Source organism: Plectrocnemia conspersa, unplaced genomic scaffold, assembly GCF_051122295.1.
Source record: "Plectrocnemia conspersa isolate PC_06_02 unplaced genomic scaffold, ASM5112229v1 ptg000013l, whole genome shotgun sequence".
Classification (NCBI taxonomy): Eukaryota; Metazoa; Arthropoda; class Insecta; order Trichoptera; family Polycentropodidae; genus Plectrocnemia; species Plectrocnemia conspersa.
Genome location: NW_028277177.1, coordinates 17,332,965 through 17,353,941, shown reverse-complemented (window position 1 = coordinate 17,353,941; position 20,977 = coordinate 17,332,965). Strand labels below are relative to the sequence as shown.

Sequence of the window (20,977 nt, the reverse complement as noted above, 5' to 3'; positions counted from 1 at the left end):
AAAGACGTTCCATAACTCTAAGCTGGAATTCTTTGAGAATAGTTAGATTGTCGGCAGCATCGTTCAGTAGATTGAAAAAATGCTTAGCGACATACAAATTTTTAGGAAGACTCAGCGAATCGTATCCCAATGTTTCTAAAAGAAACGCGCTGACATAAAAGAATGGATAATAACCAAATATCCTCTTATAAAAGTATTTTCTGATTTTCTCGATTAAAAGGGAATATTTGGTTATTCGGGGATTCCAAATTATAGATCCCGATTAAAGAATGCTGCGAACTTAAGTGTAATGGAGGACAAAAATAACTGACAGATTGGCAAAATAAAATGCGTTTCTCATAATAAACCCGAGCAACTTAGAATATATACTTGTATATATATAAATCATATATGTATATAAACTTCTTTCATTTGGTTTTACAATATAGCTTTTTTCTTATGCGCCCAAGATACACAAAAACGGTATGACTACAAAAACATGACTACGACTCACACACTTGACTTAACTCTGACCTGCACTACAAATTCATCACGAGAAACTAAAGACCAGAGAGATTCTTACAAGACTACGAAGACTACTTTTATACATCGAACCCGATCGCCTGCTAAAATCACTTTTGGATCAACATAGGATACTTTTCATTCAATACCGCCGCTTGACACCTGCATTTATTCAGTATATTGGTATAATTTAAATTTGTGCAATAAAACTGTATATCAAAAAGTTCTTCTGGCGTCTAACTGACTAAGTCATATCATTCGGCAGCTCATTTCGGAACGGTGTATATGAATTTTAGCCTGAGAGAGTAGCAAAGGGGTTAGAATATCTTTTATCAAAAATCACTCCATTCGGAACTCGAATGGAGTGATGACCATCCGACTACTCTCTTGACCATCTGCGACATCTCTTGCTACTTACTCGACACCTGTATTTTATCTAGTAAACAATAATTTAAGTATGATAAACATATTCACAAACTGTTTTATTTGGTGATAAGTTACACTAACTCGCCCCCCAAGACCCGAAACTATTCTAGTAGATTATCTGTGAAATATATTTTAAATCCGACTACAACAAAACAACGCTCCTTTTTGTACTTTATGAGAAATCAGGGGTAATTTCGGGTCGATGGGGTTGATGCTTTCAAATTGGTCTGACAGTCACAAGACCCAAATCCGATAGAGCGTCTATGGTATACATAAATGTATTTTAAAGAAGAGTATGGTCTAACGTAATTGAAAATGCCAAGTTTGGCTCCGGGAAAAAATGATGTAATGGAGAAAATTAGATCCGTTCATTTGTATAGTATCTATATAGTTTGGCATGAATAAGTAGTGTATGTAATCGAAGTTAACGGAAGGGGCAATATATTAAAAATATACTTGTTTAAAAAGTCTAATTCATAGTTTTATTTATATTTTATAATTTTTTAATATTTCTGCTATGGCTGTATATGTGATTTAATATAGAACTTTAATATTATATTAATATTTATACACAACTTCGATTTTTTAAATAATTTCTTTAACAGACAAATCTTAATCACAATATACCACTTAATAAAAATACAAAAGATACAAATATTTCGCTTTACTAATAATACAAAAATGGTTATGAGCCCTTTCTGCTTCAGCGGTTTAGCTAAACAACAAGTGCTATCAAAAACCATTTTGGTTTCGGTGTGGAACCGTAATAAATTCATTCTTGCGGACTTTTCCAACGTATCGCTTATACATTCAGAACATACCTTTACCTAAACGAGGGGAATATAATATATATTTATTTCACGTTATGCTTACATATGTGCGGTTTTTTGGGTTACAATCGAAGGGTTAATTAAAGCGTTTTTCATGCTCTTAAAACGATCGTGATTTAATATGGAAGTGCTCGATTGGATTACGGTTTATTAATTCTGGGTTTAACGAGCATCGCTATGTTTACTTTGCGAATTACGCGAACGAAATTTCTCGGGATGAAAAAGGCTTGATGATTCGGAAAAGTAAATTTGAAATCAAATTTTCAATATTTAATAAAGCATTAATTTTTTTGTGAAAAATACCAAGGGCTGGATTATTTAATTAATATTATTTTGCTACAGCTTTAATGATGGGCTTAGAAAATATTATTTGTGTGAGGTATTTTACTTCAAAGCCAAAGATTTGTGTATTTTTATCAAAACGTTTGTTTAAGTAGGTCAATTTGAAAATATGTACATATGTTATAGGTATGTTTAATTTTAAAAGTAGAAATAGAGGTCATACTTACAATTTCAAATAAGATATAAAAATAAATTACCTTTGTAATCTAATTCTCAGCATCTATCAAACTCGCTTTCAAGTAACAAGACAAGGCGTCGAACTGAGAAGCACAAGGGAGCTATAAAACCCAATGGCGATTTTAATGATCCGTCTCGAGTTGCAAGAGCTATTTTTTTATTATTATTTTAAGATGTACATCTTACACATACCATTTACTAACAATGTATTTTTACAGGAGACGTTGTCCAGGTATATATCTATCGGGGGGAGGTCTAGGACACCAGCCAGACGCTATTCCACCCTTTCATTACCTCGCAGTGTTTCGCCCACCAGATCGCAGTCTTTATCTCATTCTGGGGGAGCATCAAGGAGTGCTTCTTTGCGACGGGGACGAGAATCAGACATGGCTAGACGTCCGTTAGTCGTATCTTTCAGAAAACCCGTGTCCAACCTTCCTTCCACGTGTATTCACGCCGCTAGATGCACCTGCAGAATAAATTATAACAATCACAGACAAGACCAACCCGCCGTTGAAGAAACGTGTCTTGGAACCACCGAAACTCCTTACGAGGCAAAAGTAAAACTCTTCAAAAAGTGGGGGCGTAAGAAGCAAGTAGTACACAAAAACGTATCATGCAAAGTAATATGTTCCGAGTGTCACAGACAACTCAGTAATGACTCAGACTTGCACGGGAAATATATGATCGCTCAAGAAAACTCGAGTTCTAGTTGCATGAGTGATTACAAAATAAAGCTTAAAGATAGTAAAGAAGAGCCGGAGAGGACTGTCAGAATAATTGATAACATTCAACCGGCGGAATCGGATTTGATACCACATCACAGATGCCCGAATCAAAACCACTGCGAACCTTTGAGGTCGCCTAAGATCCCCAACGGTTACATCAGCGACCCACAATATTTGGTCTCTCATTCTAAAACTATGCCAGACATTGTCAAATATGCGGTATATGCTAGAAAAAAGCCTGATTTACATAAAAGGCCATATGTTCAAGTGAATGATAATTACTTTAGTGTCAATGGTAGTGATATAGAATACAAATTAGATTTAGAGACCGGCAAGCAAAAGTCAGCTAACGAAATTAACGTGATTACTAGGAAGTGGGGCAGTGTCGAAAACTTATCTTACGAAATTGCGTAGAGCAACAAATAATAGCGATGTTGATTTTTTAAAGTATATGTTGATTACATTTCTGACCTTACATACGCTGACATGGTTTGCTTGAGATTTCTAAATAACAATGACAAAGTCATTTGAAAATAAAAAAAATAACAATTAAAAATACTTGCAATATTCCCTGTCAATGTTTTAAATGGCTTTCTGTATATTATCCAAATATATTGATTAAATAAATTGTTATATTCAAGGCAATTTTAAAAGCCCAGACTTATATAGAAGTAATTTAAACTACCAAATTTAAAAACTTTTGCTTCGGAACAAGTATTATTTTACTTAAGAAAATTTAGTCAAAGCTTTTAAATTACCTTAACTATAATATATTTTATCTTTCTATGTTTTACTTTTTAATATTATTTATTTTTTATGTTCCATGTCACTCCAATAAATTATAATAATATTTTTGATAAAATATAGTAATAAAAGTAATGAAAATTGTATTAACTTGTGATCTATATTATAATGTAATAAAAGAAATAATCGCAACACAAATTTCAGATTTATTATCCTCAACAAATCATTAAAATATAATAACAAATATCGTTTTAGTACAGAAGTTTTCGCTACATCATTATATATTTTATTTTGTTATTATATTAATATAAAATTGAACTACAATATGAACTTTAGAATATATGTATTTGTATATTTGTTTTATATTTAATCATATATACATATACATTACAATAAATTGATTATACATTTATTACAAAGTTGAAATTAAAATATAAAAATGGAATAGCATAAAAATTAAAATCACATTTAAAACTGTTATGCTGGCCAACATTTTCACTCTAGGAACACAACCTGATATACAAATATACATATTTAAATGGCACTTTTCTTTATTTATGATAATATACTGCATTTAAAGGAATTTAATATTTATATAAATTAAAAATAAGTTATAATTTCCAACAAAAATAAATTATTTACATTTGCATAGATTAGCCAATATTTAAACCAAATTTGAGATTAAAATAATATTTTTTGACTAAATTGAAGCAAAATATTTTCAGGAACTATCTGTAACGCATACATAATATAAATACTAATTAAAAATCTTTGGGAATTCATATAAACATAATACAGTATATAAACATGAAATACGAAAACAAAATACAACAAGAACACAGTATGATTAAATATATTATGTTACAAAATACTGATTGTTATTAAAACATTATGATTAATTTAATTAACAATTTTTCTATTCCAATTTAGTTGTGCCTAATATTTATAGAAATACAATAGCACAGTATTAATAATATTGTATAATTTATTGCTTATATTTTGATTAGATTCGTATATGTTTCTTTATAATACATTTCATATAACTAGAATATTTCTTTCATCGATTTTTAAAGTACTATTTCAAAATTATTATTTGAATATATAAATAAATATATATATATATATCCCTATTTGGAATGGAACTTTAATAGAATCTAAAAAAAATCTTAGAATACAAATTTTATAAACATTTTTATATAACGATTTTTAAGACATTTGTCAGTATCACTGATTCAATTGAAATATCAAACGCAAGTGTAACAATATTATAATCGACATAATATAAACCATAAGCTTATGTGAAACATGTGTGAATAAAATGTACATAATTTACAAATATTTGTATTAAAACTACTCGTCAATTCCATCCATTCATTGAGTTCCACATAGAGTCGCATTTTTGCTACAAGTGGAAATAAAAATGATAAAACGAATATAAAAAATAAGCACATTCAAGTTTTTGACATACTTTATTATTTACAATACATGCGTTAAAATATAATATTTTTGTGATACTTTTTTACACCGTAATGACAGTTTGTAAAACCAAACTGTTAATTGTCAACTACATAGTACAATGCGAAACTAATAAAATCACTAAAACACTAAGGAGTTCAAGGATAATATTCTACACTAGAAAAATATATTTGGGAAGCTCTTTAGAATGCTTTTTTGTACAAGCAATTTTTTAGAAGTTGATTATTTTGTCCAATAGGAATATTTTGAGATGTTAAATTTGCTAAGTTGTATTAGTACATAGATATATTATATAGTTTTTCATTCCATATTCTGGTGAGTTGAGATTATTTTGAATTAGGTAATACATTATTTATGTCGAAATATACATACTATATAACTGTGTAAAGATCAAACTTTTTAATAAAGATATTTTAAAAATATTTTAACTTTATATTTTTTTGTATATATTATGTTTTATTATTTGTGTATATATATATGTATATGTATTATAGAATTTGTTATTTTAAGAAATAATATTATATATTTTATTAAATTAAAATTTATAATATCATAATATATTTAATTTATTATAGTAAATTTGGACTAAATTATTATTACATAGGCACGGTAATACAAATTATTTTCATATTACCTTATAAAATAGGCATAAAATAATTTTGAATCATTAGAATTATTGAAATATTTATATATAATATGTAACTGAAATAATTTTAGAAACAGAATCTCAAAATACTTCTATTATATCATAAAATGTTCTGTGCAAGATTCATATATTTTGGACTATTAATCATATTTACTATATAATTTGGAGAGGAATAAAATTTTTATATTTATCTAAAAATCAGATTTTAAAAATATTTAAGTCTTCCTTATTTACAACACAAAATGTTTATATACTGTTATTATATTATATATGTTATATATGTACCTATACAAATACTCAGCATTATCACAATAATTCTTAGAATTTCTTTTATATACAACTAAAATAAAAATGTGACTATGTAAATTATTAAATTATATTGTATCGGATTAACAACAGATTTGTTTCATAAAACTTGTCAAATAAACAAAAATAGCAAGCAATATGAGATCAGATTGTTACAGAATAATTATACGTCAACTAAATTGACTTCATTGCCTTAAAACCGTTATACATATTGAGCCACGCAAAATCCGAAGTAAATCTATCACTTGGGGCGTTGTCATCGATGTAATATTCTCATCATTAACCTATATTATAATAATTCAATTAATTAAAATTCTGTATTTATTAAGATGAATTTAAAAATAATATTTACTAACCTGTAAAATTATATCACCTTGACGTAATCTTCCATCTTTGGCAGCGACGCTATCACTATAAATAGCCGATATAAAACTCTGGCCAGAATCAGGATGGCACTGTACGCTAAATCCTAATCTACTATTCCAACCTCTATTTAGTTCGACAGTTAATATCTGAAATTAAAAAAATATTATTAAGCAACATACTCAGTAAAATACTAAAGCATTATAATATTAAAAATGATGTCACAACTTTGTTGCAAAACTATTTAATTGTATAATTTCTTATATTTAATTTTTCAATATGTCAATCGTTTTGAAGTAGTGAAAACGAGAAATGAAGAACAACATATTGTTCCCTACTAGACACTTTTGTAGTGCTTTGAAGCATAAGGCAATACTTTCTTAGGAATAATAGCTCCGTGGCTGGACATCCTTGCCATCAATTTCAAAATATTTCACAGCTACCTTATAAATCAAATCAAACAATAACATTTAAGAAAGTGATAAAAATATAATACCCTTGGTTCACCATCATGTTGATTTTCATCTGCATAATGAACGATTCTTGGTTTCTCCGGTTCTTCTTTTTGTGCATTAATTTGATCAAGTTTTGATTTCCGCTCCCTATCTGGAGACAACGTCGCGCACTTCCTCTTTGCTGAAAGCATTAAAATAACAATGATATACAAATTAAAATCCAAATCTATTACATAGGTAATTTTCTTTACTTTCTTCTCGATCTGAGTGATAATTAGTGTGATTCGACGGATGTATCACGGCGCTTTGATACGCTGGATTTTTATGACTGAATCTGCCTTCGTCCATATCGTGCGAAGAATTCAATTCAACAGGCATTGAAATCGGTTCATTAGACATATTGTGGCCTTGGAACGTTTGGTTGCTTGTCAAGTATACAGGACCTCCATTTTGAGACATATCTTGGTATATATTCGGTGCATCGAGTACGTCATTGTCCAAATTGTTCAACTCGTATCCGTGCGCTGCCACTAAAATAATTTAAATAAAAATTTAGTAGATAAATTTGTTAGGAAAATTAATGTTTTGTGCTAGAGATACTCGGTAATCAATTGTGAACTACTTACAAAGATAGGACATGCAGACTATACAATACAAAAGCACACATTGTGATACAAATAGAGATGAAAATAAGTGTTAATGTTTTAGTGAATATATTATACTATGATTTTATTAGTTTTTTAGTACAATTGTGTTCTAAGAAGGAGTTAGTTTATAGTTAATAGATTTTGATTAATATATACAGAATTTTATATATTATATAAGATACGAAGAATCTAATCTGTTTTATAGCCATCATACTTTTAATTAAATAGTAAATATACAGAGTGGTAAACTACAACAGTTATATTATTTTGATTGAAGATTACCACTTGGAGAATAACTTAAAAAATACGAAGGTAGTATAGTACAGCAATACATAGAAAGTATATAACCAAACCAATACATTATAAAAACTTAAACACCATAATAAATAAATAGTCTCATAAAAAGCCACCAATCAATTATCAAATATAATAGTAACAAAGCAATTTGGATTTCATGCACTCTATATATATTTTTTTTATTGTTATCTATCTTCTCTTTTAAAATAACAACACTACCTGAAAAATGCAGCCTCTGTTTTCTATTATTAATAGGCGTAGGTGGGCCGCCCAAATCCAAGAAATCAGGTCTTGACGGTGGCTTAATATTGTCAAATAGTTGCCCGTTAAAGCAAGTTGGCCTAATTGGTCTCCCGTCGGCGACCACCGAATATGTTGTGTCTGCAGTATCGGATGACTGATAAGATAATGTCTGACTCAGTTCATTATCTGAGTTTTCAGCGGTTGTGCTTGGACATATAACGGAGTAGGGGTGCATGGTATCTGTAAAAATGTACCATTACTTTTTGCCATCTAGTCTAAATAGAATGCACAGATGTACGCTAAAAATGTGATATCATAACCAATGTGATATCATGTGAGTATCATAACTATTCTTATAAGATTTTTGGTAATTGTATTATGATTTTATTACAAAAAGCGTGATCGCATTTCAACGTAAAGCGATTATGATAATCTAACCAAAGAAAATAGTGCTCGAATCTAAAATTTACAAGTTTATCATTAAAAACTGTGCAAGACATCTTAATCTGTGTAATTGTTAAATAATATAAACAAACCTAATGTAATTTATATTTAAAAGTTTTATAACATAAAAATAAATGTGCTGTAAGTGTTCGATATGTGATTGTAAAAATGTACATTATTTAAACAAACATTTTTTTCTAATACAAGTTTCGATTCACAATATATTATATTAATAATTCGCAAATTGATTGACAATAATCAAAAGACCTGATTTCTGAGAGAGAAATGTTGAAGTTAAATCAAATATGAAACTCTAACATAAAAAGGAGGATTATAATCACTAGAGCAAACATAGTGAAAAATAAAAATACTAAAACTAACATATGCAATTAACATGTATATAGTAAGAACGATAGAGTTAAAAATGTTGTTAAACTCACCGCTGTTTTGTGAATATCCTGTGCTGTTTCTTGTGAGTTTCTTATACCGCCTCGGCGACAAGCACGGCGATCTAGAATCGTTTCCATCATCTGATGTAAGTTTTCTTGCTGCTATATCACACAACATGTTAACAGCTTCTTGTCTGTAATAAAATATTAAAAAATGCGTTAATTTGGCACACCAATATTAAAAAAACTTCAATAAAAACTACATATGTGTACGCATACAAAAAAGGACAAAATAACATCAGATACAATTAAAAACAATATTTACATTTACATTTAAAACTGCAGTGCTATCCATGGCTTTCAAATAAACATTCAATGATTTTCAACATGGCTTCATGTACTTTCAATGAAAATGGTATATCAATAGCACAATTTTTAATACCATCTTGAAGCACAATACAGCAGAAGCCATATAAAATAACATTTTGGGTTTTGTAAAAGATGATCTTAACCAACGAAGAACAAACTAGAAATATAGTACGGGTAACCGGTATAGTACTTCCCCAAGAAATATTGCCAATTTTATATAATGAAAAATAATTAAGACATTGTTGAATCTAATTCATTATCAATTTTCAGATACTAGCAAAAAAATTGCAAAAGGGTTATGACATCTGGATGCTATCAGGAATTAGAAAAAATGAAAAATTTGCCACATACTAACTGAGACGAAAATTGCATCGTAGACTTACAAAATATATTAGAAACGAAGATTTAGGCCATAGAAATATTTAATTTACCCTCGTAATATGATATTAATTTATTTAATATTTTAAGTAACTAACCTTAATGGAGGTTTAGGTCTTGCGATCATTGTTGTATCTGTATCAGTAGTCGGAGAAGCTGCTGACGGAGACGGTGGCGTTCCACATTGATCTCTATATAATCGGAGACGAGCCACAGGTCCACATCTTCGCAAGAATGAAACGGCCTCAGTGTGTGATAACGTTGACATTGGTACATCATTGACCTGTTGAATTTTATGTATTGTTATAGTATATTAAATAATGTTAGAAACAATATTGCATTAATACATACAGCAACAATCCTATCACCAGGTTGTATTCTACCATCACTGAGAGCCGGTTCTCGTACAAGTGCGCGTACATAATGACCGAGAGCACTATGATCTTCTTTTCTCAGTGTAAAACCAAGCGAACCATTCACTTTAGTCATAACTATGTCGAATTCCTAGAAAATATCATAATATTCATTAGATTTCAGCATTATAATAAAAAAGTGTAAATTATTATTTTATCATAATAATTACCACCGATCCATCATCCTGTTAGGCATGAGTTTTAACAAAGTAATTTTTAAGGTTCAAAATAAGATAAATTGCAAAGAGATAAATTTGATACTCACTCCAAATTTTACGTCGAATATTGGCTGAGGTTCTTCATAGTCAGAAGCTAGAGGCGGTGGTGGTGGAGCACGCACTCTGGGCGGATGAAGATTGAGTGGATCAGGTGGCGGTTGCCTCAACGGAGGCTCGGGCGGTCCTCCAGGCGGTGTCAGACATTCTAATACTTCTGGTTCAGGTCTACATACTACTAATTCTACTACTGGCGGAGTGGTGCGGAGAACTTCTAACGCTTCCTGAAAATTATATTTTTGTATAATTTACTATTATTATTTTAATGAAAATACAAAATAAACTAAATTTATGTATATTTTTCTTCCTCTCATGATTCAAAATCAATAGATTATTTATATGCAGTTTATCTTTAATACAATAATAATGTCTATAAGAGCCTACACGTGTATGAATGTGGGGTACCTTAACGCTGGTCTATAATTTTAGTATTATGAAGAAATAATGAGGCAGGTTCATTTATATATCTTATAATAAGCTCTCATGCCAAACCTTGTTAAAAGCCTGTGTAATCTCCAAAAATGGTGCAGAAAAAAATCATTTTTCTTTCATATTTTTAGATATTTTGTTAATAATTCTTTTCACCTCTTCAATCGTTGACTGATCCTCTCAAAAGCCAATTTGGTGATTGATGATGAGGTTTTCTTGCTTCAGTATTGGTTTCAATCTTTGAAGAAATAGTTTTTCGAATATTTTTAATAAGATCTGGAGCAGACTAATTGGTCTATACCCTTTCATGGTTTTGGAATCATAATTTCTGTAACCTTCCATTGATTAGGGTAATATGCTACTCTTAATTTGACATCAAATATATATGATGATTTTTATGTCTTTTTCTGGCAATTCTTTTAATAATTTTCTTGTAATTAGGTAATATCCTGGTGCTTTTTTTTGAACTTAGATTCTTCATTGTCACTGTTTTTATTTGTTGAACTCTAAATAATCTTTTTTGTGGACTAAGTTGGAAAGGTGTTTTAAAATTCGCAACGTAATGAAAAAAAAATGAAGAGACTATAAGCATTGGAGATAGGGTAAGGTTTGTACATCATCGTTGAGCATGCTTAGCCAAAAATATTGCTGCTGTAAGTAAAAGTGTGGCCGAAGACCCGGAATTATCGATTCGTCAGCGTTCGCAGCTTTTGAGCTTTTCTTATGGATGCTTTTGGCGTATTTTGCATCTGAACTTGCACCTACACATTTAAAATTGACTACTATAAAATTCAGATAACTTAAGCACTGAAACCCGAACACCACGGACAGCGAAGAATCTTTAAGTGTTAGAGCAGTCTTGCTGAAAAAGTTTTCATGTCGCATTATTTTACGTTTTGGTGACGTCAACTGGCCGCCAAGATCACACTGTTAGATTTTTTGTTAGGTTACGCTAAGATTCGTGTCTACGCCGACAAAACCGAAACGTTGAAGCACCTAAAAACCAACATCCGCCATGTTATAGCCAAGACACCGCCCGAAATGTACGAAAAAGCCATTGAAAATTACACCGGAAGACTTTATTCTTGAGATATTAACAAAGTTAACGGATAATAATTGGTTTCAATTTTATTTCAGGTCACTGCTGGTTTTTAATACACATACATATATTGTACATATATTTAGCTCTTTATTTACTTTAAATTTTGAAAAATATTGATAATTAACCACACATATATAAAAAATATATATGTCTGATTTTAATGGTAAATACATCTATAGTATAGATCAAGGGTCGCTATACCTCTAAACTATTTTAAAATTGGACTTATCTTGAGAAACGATAATTTATACAACGCCCTTATATAAACAATTAAACAGTTGCCCATAAAGCAATAATTTCATTATAAATGCACTGCACAACTACGCTCCTGTAAATTGTCTGCAGCTAAAGTTTGAGACTATAAATTATCATTATTATCCCGTGCGGAAGTTAGGCGAAGTTTCCGACTTACGTATGTCGTGAGTCCAGTTAACGAGATTCCATTAGCAGCCAACAGCAGATCTCCGGGCCGCAAACGACCGGTGGCCCAGGCTGGTTGAGCGGCGTAAAGCCGCCGTATCCTGATGAGACCTGAGCCGCCTCCGCCCCCCGAGACTGTAGCGCCCCCAGCGACGCTCAGTCCTAGTCCTCTGCGGTCCTTTTCGATGCGAACGGTGAAAGTGTTTTCTGAAAAATGGCATTAAAAATGATCGTTAAAACATGTTAAAAATAATCTGGCAGAAAATATATATGTGAATAATGACCGACCAAAGATCGGTTTCGGTTTTAAATTCGATTTCGGCTAAAATATACGGCCGGAACTGAACATAAACCGTAGCTTTATTTTGTACATAAGCACATAGTCATATTGTTTGTTCAATTCGGCTTAGATAATTCAAGGCCTTGTCTTATAAGAATATTTTTTCCTGCAATCTGTGAGTGACACCATTAGCAAATCGATTATCGCTGTAAAGACTTAAAGAAAACTATCATAGAAGTTATTTGCCAGAAAAGCACGTAGGACTGGCACATCTTCAACACCATGTCGAATATATTGGATGTAAAACATTGCTGATTTCACTGCTATGGGCTGTGTGGCTCATACAATTTAGCTGAAAATAAGTGATGCTATGATCGTTCAAGAAATATTGAGTCGATTTTACAAAAATCTAGATTGTAGATAATATGTATATATATTATATATTTATTCAGTTGCAAGATACTTGAGTTTTATTTATCTATATATTTTAAATAAGACCATTGTGATTTAACATGTTGTCACAATGTGTCACAATAGTAAAAAATAATACATAAGAAAGCTAAAATAAAAAACAGGAATTTGTCAATTATAATTGAATTGTCAATAACAGTTTTCAATAGTTTGAAAAATGCTTAGTAACATACAAGTTTCTGCAAGAATCAGTAAATCGTATTCTAAAAGAAATATTCTGTGATACAAGAACGGATAATAGGAAAATATCTGAATAACCTTTTCTGACCTTTTAAGATTAATAGGAAGTATTTGCTTACTTGGAGATTTAAAATAATAAATCGCAATTTAATAATGCTTCAAACTAAGGTACGGATGACAATAATAACTGACGAAGGTACAGAAGACAAATATATATAATATAATATCAAAAAGCCAAGTACCCTATTTTTTTTACAGATGTTTTTTACGCGTAGAGAGACCTCCACTTGCTCTCAAAAGTTATTCCTAGATTTTTTGTGAAAGTTTCTCTAGGCAAAATATTCCCACCAGGATAGTTAAAATATTTTGATTGTAAAATATACGGCACTTTCTGACAGTAAAGAGCAGACGGTTGAAAGTACTTAATTATCGTAGGGAATCTAAATAATATATTTTATTTACATATATTATTTTTTAATCTTTCGTGGTAACCTGACAACGAGGTAAATCTGTATTAACTGGTCAAATCACTCAGACGTAATGAATACCTATTATAAATTATTATCAATAAATGTAATTTGCAGCTGGGGCAGGTTTTTAGTAATAGCGAATACAAACAAAAATTTTAGTCTGCTGCAGTGACACGAACTTGCGACCTCTGGGTTACCAGTATAAGCTTTACGTACTACGCTATTCCGACCTTTGTATAGAGAAAGAGTTGGCAACATATCGAATGCATATAAAAAATTTAAAATCATTAGTATACAAATTGAAAATTGTAACTGTCATATAAATTTAATTAAGGGAACTGTCATATTGATTTCATTATTAGACCCTTAAAGAACTTTTAATATATAAAATTCATTTGTTTGACAATTGGCAACCATAGATTACGACTTGTCTGCAATCGCTCAAATTACTTAAATAAACAAACAACTAGTAATAAAAATAGAGTTTGATTATCTTAGCAAGCGAGGTCCAACAATTTTTTTACAAATAACATATGACGAACTTTGTCTAAGGCTTATCCAAAAGCAGTATATATGACGTTTTGGTGTTTTGGAAAAAGATTTATTACTGTTTTAGTGAGAGACAATACGAAAACTATGCTATTGGCTCAACAAAACATTCCGAAAGTGATTAAAGATTTAACTATAGACAAATATTTGAAACACTGTGACTGGTCTATAAATTGTCTAAGTAAAATCTGTTACTTTTTTATGAATAGTGAAACTTTTGTGCATTTTCAAGGAGCAAGAAATAATGACGTATTAAAAATTAGTTCAAAAATACGCTTTAAAGAAGCAGCGAAACTGATTTCGCACCTTTTCAAAATTGAATCGCGAGCCAAATTAGAACGTCTTTAACTTATCAAAGCCATATTTAAGATCTGGGCACTTAGTTTTCTTGATGGTTAAAACTGAAGAATAAGTAGAAAAGAATATAGGAGTGACTGAGCGGTTTTTACACATAATATATGTAGACAACAAATTTGCGGTTTTTATCTCGTAGACATACAAATAAGATTTATAAATAATAGTAGTTAGATTAATTATTTCAGATTATAATTTTGCGATTTGGGTCGTCATTGGGTATAGATAGGGTGAAAACGCAAAACCGTAAATCAAACGCGAGTCATTCCGGTGAAAGTTTTGACGTGAAGTTTATTCCCGATTGGGATTTGTGACCACCTTGTGCCAAAACTGACCGTCCGACCCGCTTTGATGGTTTACGGTTATTTACACTGAAGCCACAGACCACACAAAACCATCTATTTAATCCGCACACATGTGTGCAATGAATTAGTATTAAAATTCTGAAAAACGATATAAAATACCGTTTGCTTATTTTTTTTATAAAAAATGATTATAGTGCTGATCATATAACAAATAAATGTAGTGACATAGATATATATTAATATAGAGTATGAATAACGCTGTTGTAATTGTACTATTATTTACTTTCACTGGGTTAAATAAAGCTTATTTTTATATGTTGTTAATTTAATTAAAATATTTTATAAATCATGAAAATTTATTTTTATTTTTAATAATCAATTCTAAAAATATGAATCTATAAATAAATATTTATGAGCTGCTTAAATATTGTTGTATTTTATAAAAACAGATTTTTTCCGTCCAATTAATTATGATTCAAGATAATAATGATGTTTATTATTTATAAAATATTTATTATTTTTCACGCAGCTTCATGCATTATACACGAATAATCGTGTTTATTATACAAATATTATGCAATACGGATTTTGCAATAAAGTAAAGACAACTTGATTGTTACAATATATTAGTTTTTTTTTGATAAACTTGTTTTTCCGATGATAATTTTATTTGTAAAGTATATTACTTTAAATACTTTGCTTAAAGATTTCTTGTGATATAATATAATACATAAAACAAATTGTATTATATTAAAATTAAGTAACGTCAGAAAAAAAATATAAAGGAAAAAAATAGTAAAAAAATAAAAATTGTCAAATATATTTATAATAATTTTTTTAGAGGTCTACTGTTCTGATGTAGTTGACTATTTGGTAGCGAATGTAAATTAATTTTTTTATGAGGTATGGTTTCTAGATGTTAAAATATCGCTTCATATAACAAAAGTAGCGATGAAATACTTTTATGAAGTTACTAATAATATAATTTAATGTAATGAAAAAGTTTTCAGCATAGTGTCGAGATTGCTTTATGATATGTTAATATTGCATAATAGTGGGTGTAAACTTTTAATTTTCTAATATAAAAACGGTGCTGTGAAATTTTAAATATTGTATAACGGAGGTATATGCATTATTATATCGAAAGATAAAAAAATATTACATTACTTAAAATATATAAATTAAGACCTAATTTGTTAATTTGTATACATTAATTTCTTAATACATTCCTAACGACTTTTTTTCCCGTCTCGTACCTCCCTTTTTATTGCGTCATATCTAACGTAGGAGTTTGGAAGGGAAGAAAAATTAGCACGATCAAAGGACTAGCACTGGAATGAAAAGAAGGATGGGATGGAGAAGAAGAGTACAAATTTTCATCTTTATGGCGGCAATTCCTCGTCACCTTTCTCAGATTGTCTATTGCGTCCAATTTGCATTTATATGAAAGAAAAATTTATTCAAGTGTCGTGGCATATAGAAAACAAAAACAACAAAAATAACTCTACACCGAAAGCTTATAATGAGACATAGTTCCATATCTGAAGTATTCATTTAGAATTACAAAAGAAAATGGGGGTGTTTTTTTCAGGTGGTGGCAAAATATCATTTTGGATGAACAGAGGCACACGTCAAATATGGTGACTGTGTATCGAAACGTAATAATAACATATAAGTAAATTCAAAGGTTTTTCTCACCCAGCAAATTCAATATCAAACCAAGGGATATAACGCTAAGCGCATGAGTAAAAATATAATTTCTGCGTGGTTTGTATACCTTTTATCATAATTATTATCAAAAGTGATTTTCTCTTTATATTTCATTATATAAAACATAATTATACTTATATATATTTAAAATTACAATTACAAAGTATTTATTTTGGAATTAATTTGAAACATAATAAACTGGCAAAGTATGTTTGTTGCTTGAATAGAATTTAACGCTCTTTGGCGTTTGAGTTCAAAGAAAGACTTCAAAAGAGAATAAAGAAGACTAATTCACAGTTAGTTTTATCAGCATCCCTGATTGTCGGAAACAAAAGCTGAGGTGAATTCTAATGAACCCGAGATAAACTATGTATAGATGTTCGACTTTTACTATGTAAGTAGCGCGTGTGATGTAGTATATATTATAGAAAATGCTAACCAACATTTAACAGTATATATTTTCGTAAAATCTAACGATAAAATAATATATCATTGATACATGTAAAAATACTTAAATTATGATAAAAATTGTAGTTATTTAATATATTGAGTATTGCAATAATTATCGTATTGATTGTCTCATACTTTTAACACAAAATTGATTTTGATTATCCGTACATTTATTAGATAATTATTTTTGTTGTTTATTATATATGTTGATTTTCAAGAAGTACATTATATATAAATATAAGCATATGCTACTATAGCAAATGTTCCCCAAACTCTTCTGTGCGTACATTTTGAGCTTCACGATCATTAACTTCGTGAGATATATTATAGTAAATCTGAATGATGTATCGGGCCCAACCCAAAGCTGATTTATAGCCTCTGAGCTACAGAGGCTGGCCTGCATATATAATATAGTACAGCAGAATTTCGGAGCCGTTAAGTGGCCTTCTTGCGATTCATGGTGGAATATTCGCATTTCGCAGGACTTTAGTTTTATGTGTTTGCATTGCCAGACACATATCACCAGTATACAATGTCGGCACAATATTAAAATAATTTATCATATATTTTAAACTTCGTTTGCGAATAGCTCAACTGTACATAATATATGTATTGGGTTAAAAAAATGAACCACTTTTAACAGTAATCGATGTTGATTTCGAACAATGCGTTGGATGAAATGCAAAATATATACACATAAATTATTCCAAGCCTATTGTTTGCATACGAGAATCAGTCTATTGGATAAATACGTTTTTGGACAATAAACACGGCTCAATGGATTTCGACTGATGTTATTGACAAAAGTTGCGCAATAACACAAAACTAGACAGTTCAATTTCAATCCTGTGTTTAAAACGATATGTCAAAAAAAATATACATGTACCTCAAAATTGTGGAGAAAATATAAAAAAAAAATATTTTTCTCGGTGAATTATGTTATATTATATAACTTTATAACGAAAACCTAATGTTTAAAACATGTAAACTAAAATTTTGGTAGAAAATGAGTTATATAAGTAACTAGATTAAATTATGTAGCTCTTTGAACTAAACATTTCTTGAGAAAAGGTCTTGTCGCATAGAGGCGTTAAAAGCGCAATAAAAAAATGCTACAAGACTTTACAACTCACCGGCAAGTGCTTTTGAATGTGACGATCAGAGATTACAAAGGATTCCCAACGGCCGTTTGGTGCTTTTACAAACACAAAAGGATGTATTGGCGTCGAGAATAGCCGAGCAAGAAAACCTTTTCCAGATCATTCACTACTACTCGGAATTCGCTTCTGTCAGCAATTAACTTCAGAATGTATTTCCGACCAGAATCTTCATCAAAAAATTTCAACTTGATACTGAACAACCGAACTCTCACCAAGCGGAGCAACGCCAAACATCGACCAAGAACAATAAAGCCATTTCCCTCCTCACTTCAACCCTGGTCTAGATACGACGTCCAAAATCCAGAGTTCAATCCGATTCTTTAGACGTAAACAAGGCTAGGAAATCTTCTCGTATTTATAGTAATTACACAAAATGTAACTCCTTCCAAATTGGCAAAAAAATAAATAAAACTTTAAATTTATTGAAGCAAAATATAAAAACATTCATATAAAAAGAACAAATTAAACAATTTCTAAGTGCAGATCATGAATTATTTAATACTATTTATTCTACTTAAGCATTAAGTACTAGAAAGTGTATAAATATATTTTATTAACCATATCTCACCGATATTATTGGTATTAAAATAGTCTTTAAAGATATCTTATAAATCATTGATACAGAAACATATATAAAAAAGCTGATTTCATATACTTTCATAAATAATTGTATCCTACAATAAACTAAATATATAAACTAAACAACGTCAAGATATTATTAAAACTTAAAACTCTTAATAATATATTTATTAAGGCTTTTTTAATCATTTTCACTGACTTATAAAATATATTAATAATGTTTTATAATATATCAGCATTTAAAAATTATTTTATATGTATCATAAGCAGCATTGAATAGGTTCATATAAAGATGAACATGTTTTTTTGTGTTGCATTTTTCATTAGCTTAATTCATTAAAACATATAATAAATAAAATAATTAAAGGCTTCAAAGTATAACATATTTTCATTAAGAAAAGTTTGTTTATATAGATATAAATTATAAATGTTAAGGTGAAATTTTTAAATAAATCAAATATTCGCATGATTTTTTTTAAAGGTAAAATCAACAATTCCTCCAATTGTATAGATAATGGCAATGAAAAAATGTCAAATTGTCGCCTGAAGAAAGCTCATAACGACGTGCTCGTTAACGATTTCAGGTGGATAAAAGGGTCATTCGTGCGAAGGTATTTACGCTGAGATCACCTGGTTATGGCAGTAGGCACAAAAAGGGCAAAAGGTAGACGATTATTTAGCAACATTCTCCATAGAGGTGTGGGGTTGGGCATAATTGCTCTTTCGCCGCAACACAATAAACGAAGACGCGAAAAGGCAAAAGGCAAAGGGGCAGGCGATCGACGTAAATTATATATTAGCATACATTTCACATATATGCAATATATTATATTTTAGAATTTATTAACTCTTTTTTTATTATAATATTTATTTTATTTTAATATTTAACTACTTATTACTTTACTATTTTTTCGTTTATTAATACCCTTAATATACCTATAAAGAAATTAATTAAATCACTAATAAAGGGTGAAATATTTTAAACAATAAAAATATAAGTTAAGTAACTATTATTAGTATATTTGATCATATTTGTTCAAGGATAATTGCCAAAGAATTGCTTACACACGATCCATTCAATAAATGGATCTTTTGTTAGTAATGCAGAGTTGTGGGATAAAGAATTTTTATTTTTAAAAACGTGTTAGTAATTTTATTTGGGTCAATAAAGCAATTTCATTAGTGGATGAAAGTAAAATATACGTTCTATTTATTTGTTACTGATTACATTTTATTCTACATAATATATAAAGTATATGTTAAAATTTACTTCACCACTATTTGTTTTTGCCTTACTTGACGTTAATATTTATTAAGAAAATTTGTTATGTAACATGTATTTTAATTATAGATAAAAATTATAGTTATTTCTAAGGCTAACATTTGAGGATTGAGGTGGTTCTTTTTACAAGGGTGTAAAGTATATTTATATACTATATGTGTATTTTTTTTCTAAAGCAATCCTATATATATATATATATAAAGTTTACATCATCCATCACAAGCTTGTCAATAAATGCTTTCTCTATATAGAGATCAGTAAGATAAGTTCATTTAAAAAAAAATATGCTTGTGATTTTGAATAAGTTTAAGTTTTTTCTTAAATATAAGCAGTCTTTACTTTAAGTAAATAAATAAATATCAATGACTAACTGACCATTGATGTTGTGTATTTCAGGACAAAAGAATATATGTATGACTATAGATATACATATATGACTATTTACGACTACAGCTAATATAATTAATTGGTATATAGTGCTGCATTGACTTACGAGCTAAATGATACATACTTCATAAATAATGATAAAGTTTATTCTTAAGTTACGCAATACGGTTTTTTACTCATATGCTATTTTAGATATTTAATTAAATTAGCTCGTATCTCGAAAGACTCGTAAGTCAAGTCACTCGTAAGTTGAGGTTACACTGTATAAGAAATATTTTAATGTAAAGGTACATAGCTAGAATAAATATAAGCAATATGTTTACTAGGTTGAGAACATTGTTGTTTTTAGTAGCAGAGTATACCAGGCCTCAGTCGCAACAAACTTGTGTTGCAAAGTGTT

The 20,977-nt window shown here is 29.6% G+C and overlaps 2 protein-coding genes across 23 annotated transcripts in view; one reads left to right on the top strand and one right to left on the bottom strand.

The window, feature by feature from the left end:
- LOC148227437 (uncharacterized) overlaps window positions 1-3,560 on the top strand; it is a 61,491-nt gene extending 57,931 nt beyond the window's left edge. The window contains exon 6 of the mRNA XM_088201579.1: window positions 2,495-3,560. Within this exon, the coding sequence (XP_088057705.1) occupies window positions 2,495-3,418 (924 nt within the window). The 3' untranslated portion in view covers window positions 3,419-3,560. The remainder of the gene's footprint in view (window positions 1-2,494) is intronic.
- Window positions 3,561-6,232: 2,672 nt separating this feature from the next.
- The window catches only part of LOC148227436 (tyrosine-protein phosphatase non-receptor type 13-like), a 157,597-nt gene continuing 142,852 nt past the window's right edge, over window positions 6,233-20,977 (bottom strand). For 13 of the 22 annotated variants that reach the window (XM_088201555.1, XM_088201557.1, XM_088201562.1 and 10 more), the window contains 11 exons: window positions 12,393-12,607; window positions 10,440-10,673; window positions 10,345-10,359; window positions 10,113-10,265; window positions 9,860-10,044; window positions 9,066-9,208; window positions 8,158-8,421; window positions 7,246-7,524; window positions 7,036-7,175; window positions 6,533-6,688; window positions 6,233-6,460 (listed from right to left, as the gene is read on the bottom strand). In XM_088201555.1, coding sequence (XP_088057681.1) covers window positions 6,362-6,460; window positions 6,533-6,688; window positions 7,036-7,175; window positions 7,246-7,524; window positions 8,158-8,421; window positions 9,066-9,208; window positions 9,860-10,044; window positions 10,113-10,265; window positions 10,345-10,359; window positions 10,440-10,673; window positions 12,393-12,607 — 1,883 coding nt within the window. In that variant the 3' untranslated portion in view covers window positions 6,233-6,361. The remainder of the gene's footprint in view (window positions 6,461-6,532; window positions 6,689-7,035; window positions 7,176-7,245; window positions 7,525-8,157; window positions 8,422-9,065; window positions 9,209-9,859; window positions 10,045-10,112; window positions 10,266-10,344; window positions 10,360-10,439; window positions 10,674-12,392; window positions 12,608-20,977) is intronic. The other 9 variants (XM_088201564.1, XM_088201565.1, XM_088201567.1 and 6 more) reach the window with 3 other exon arrangements.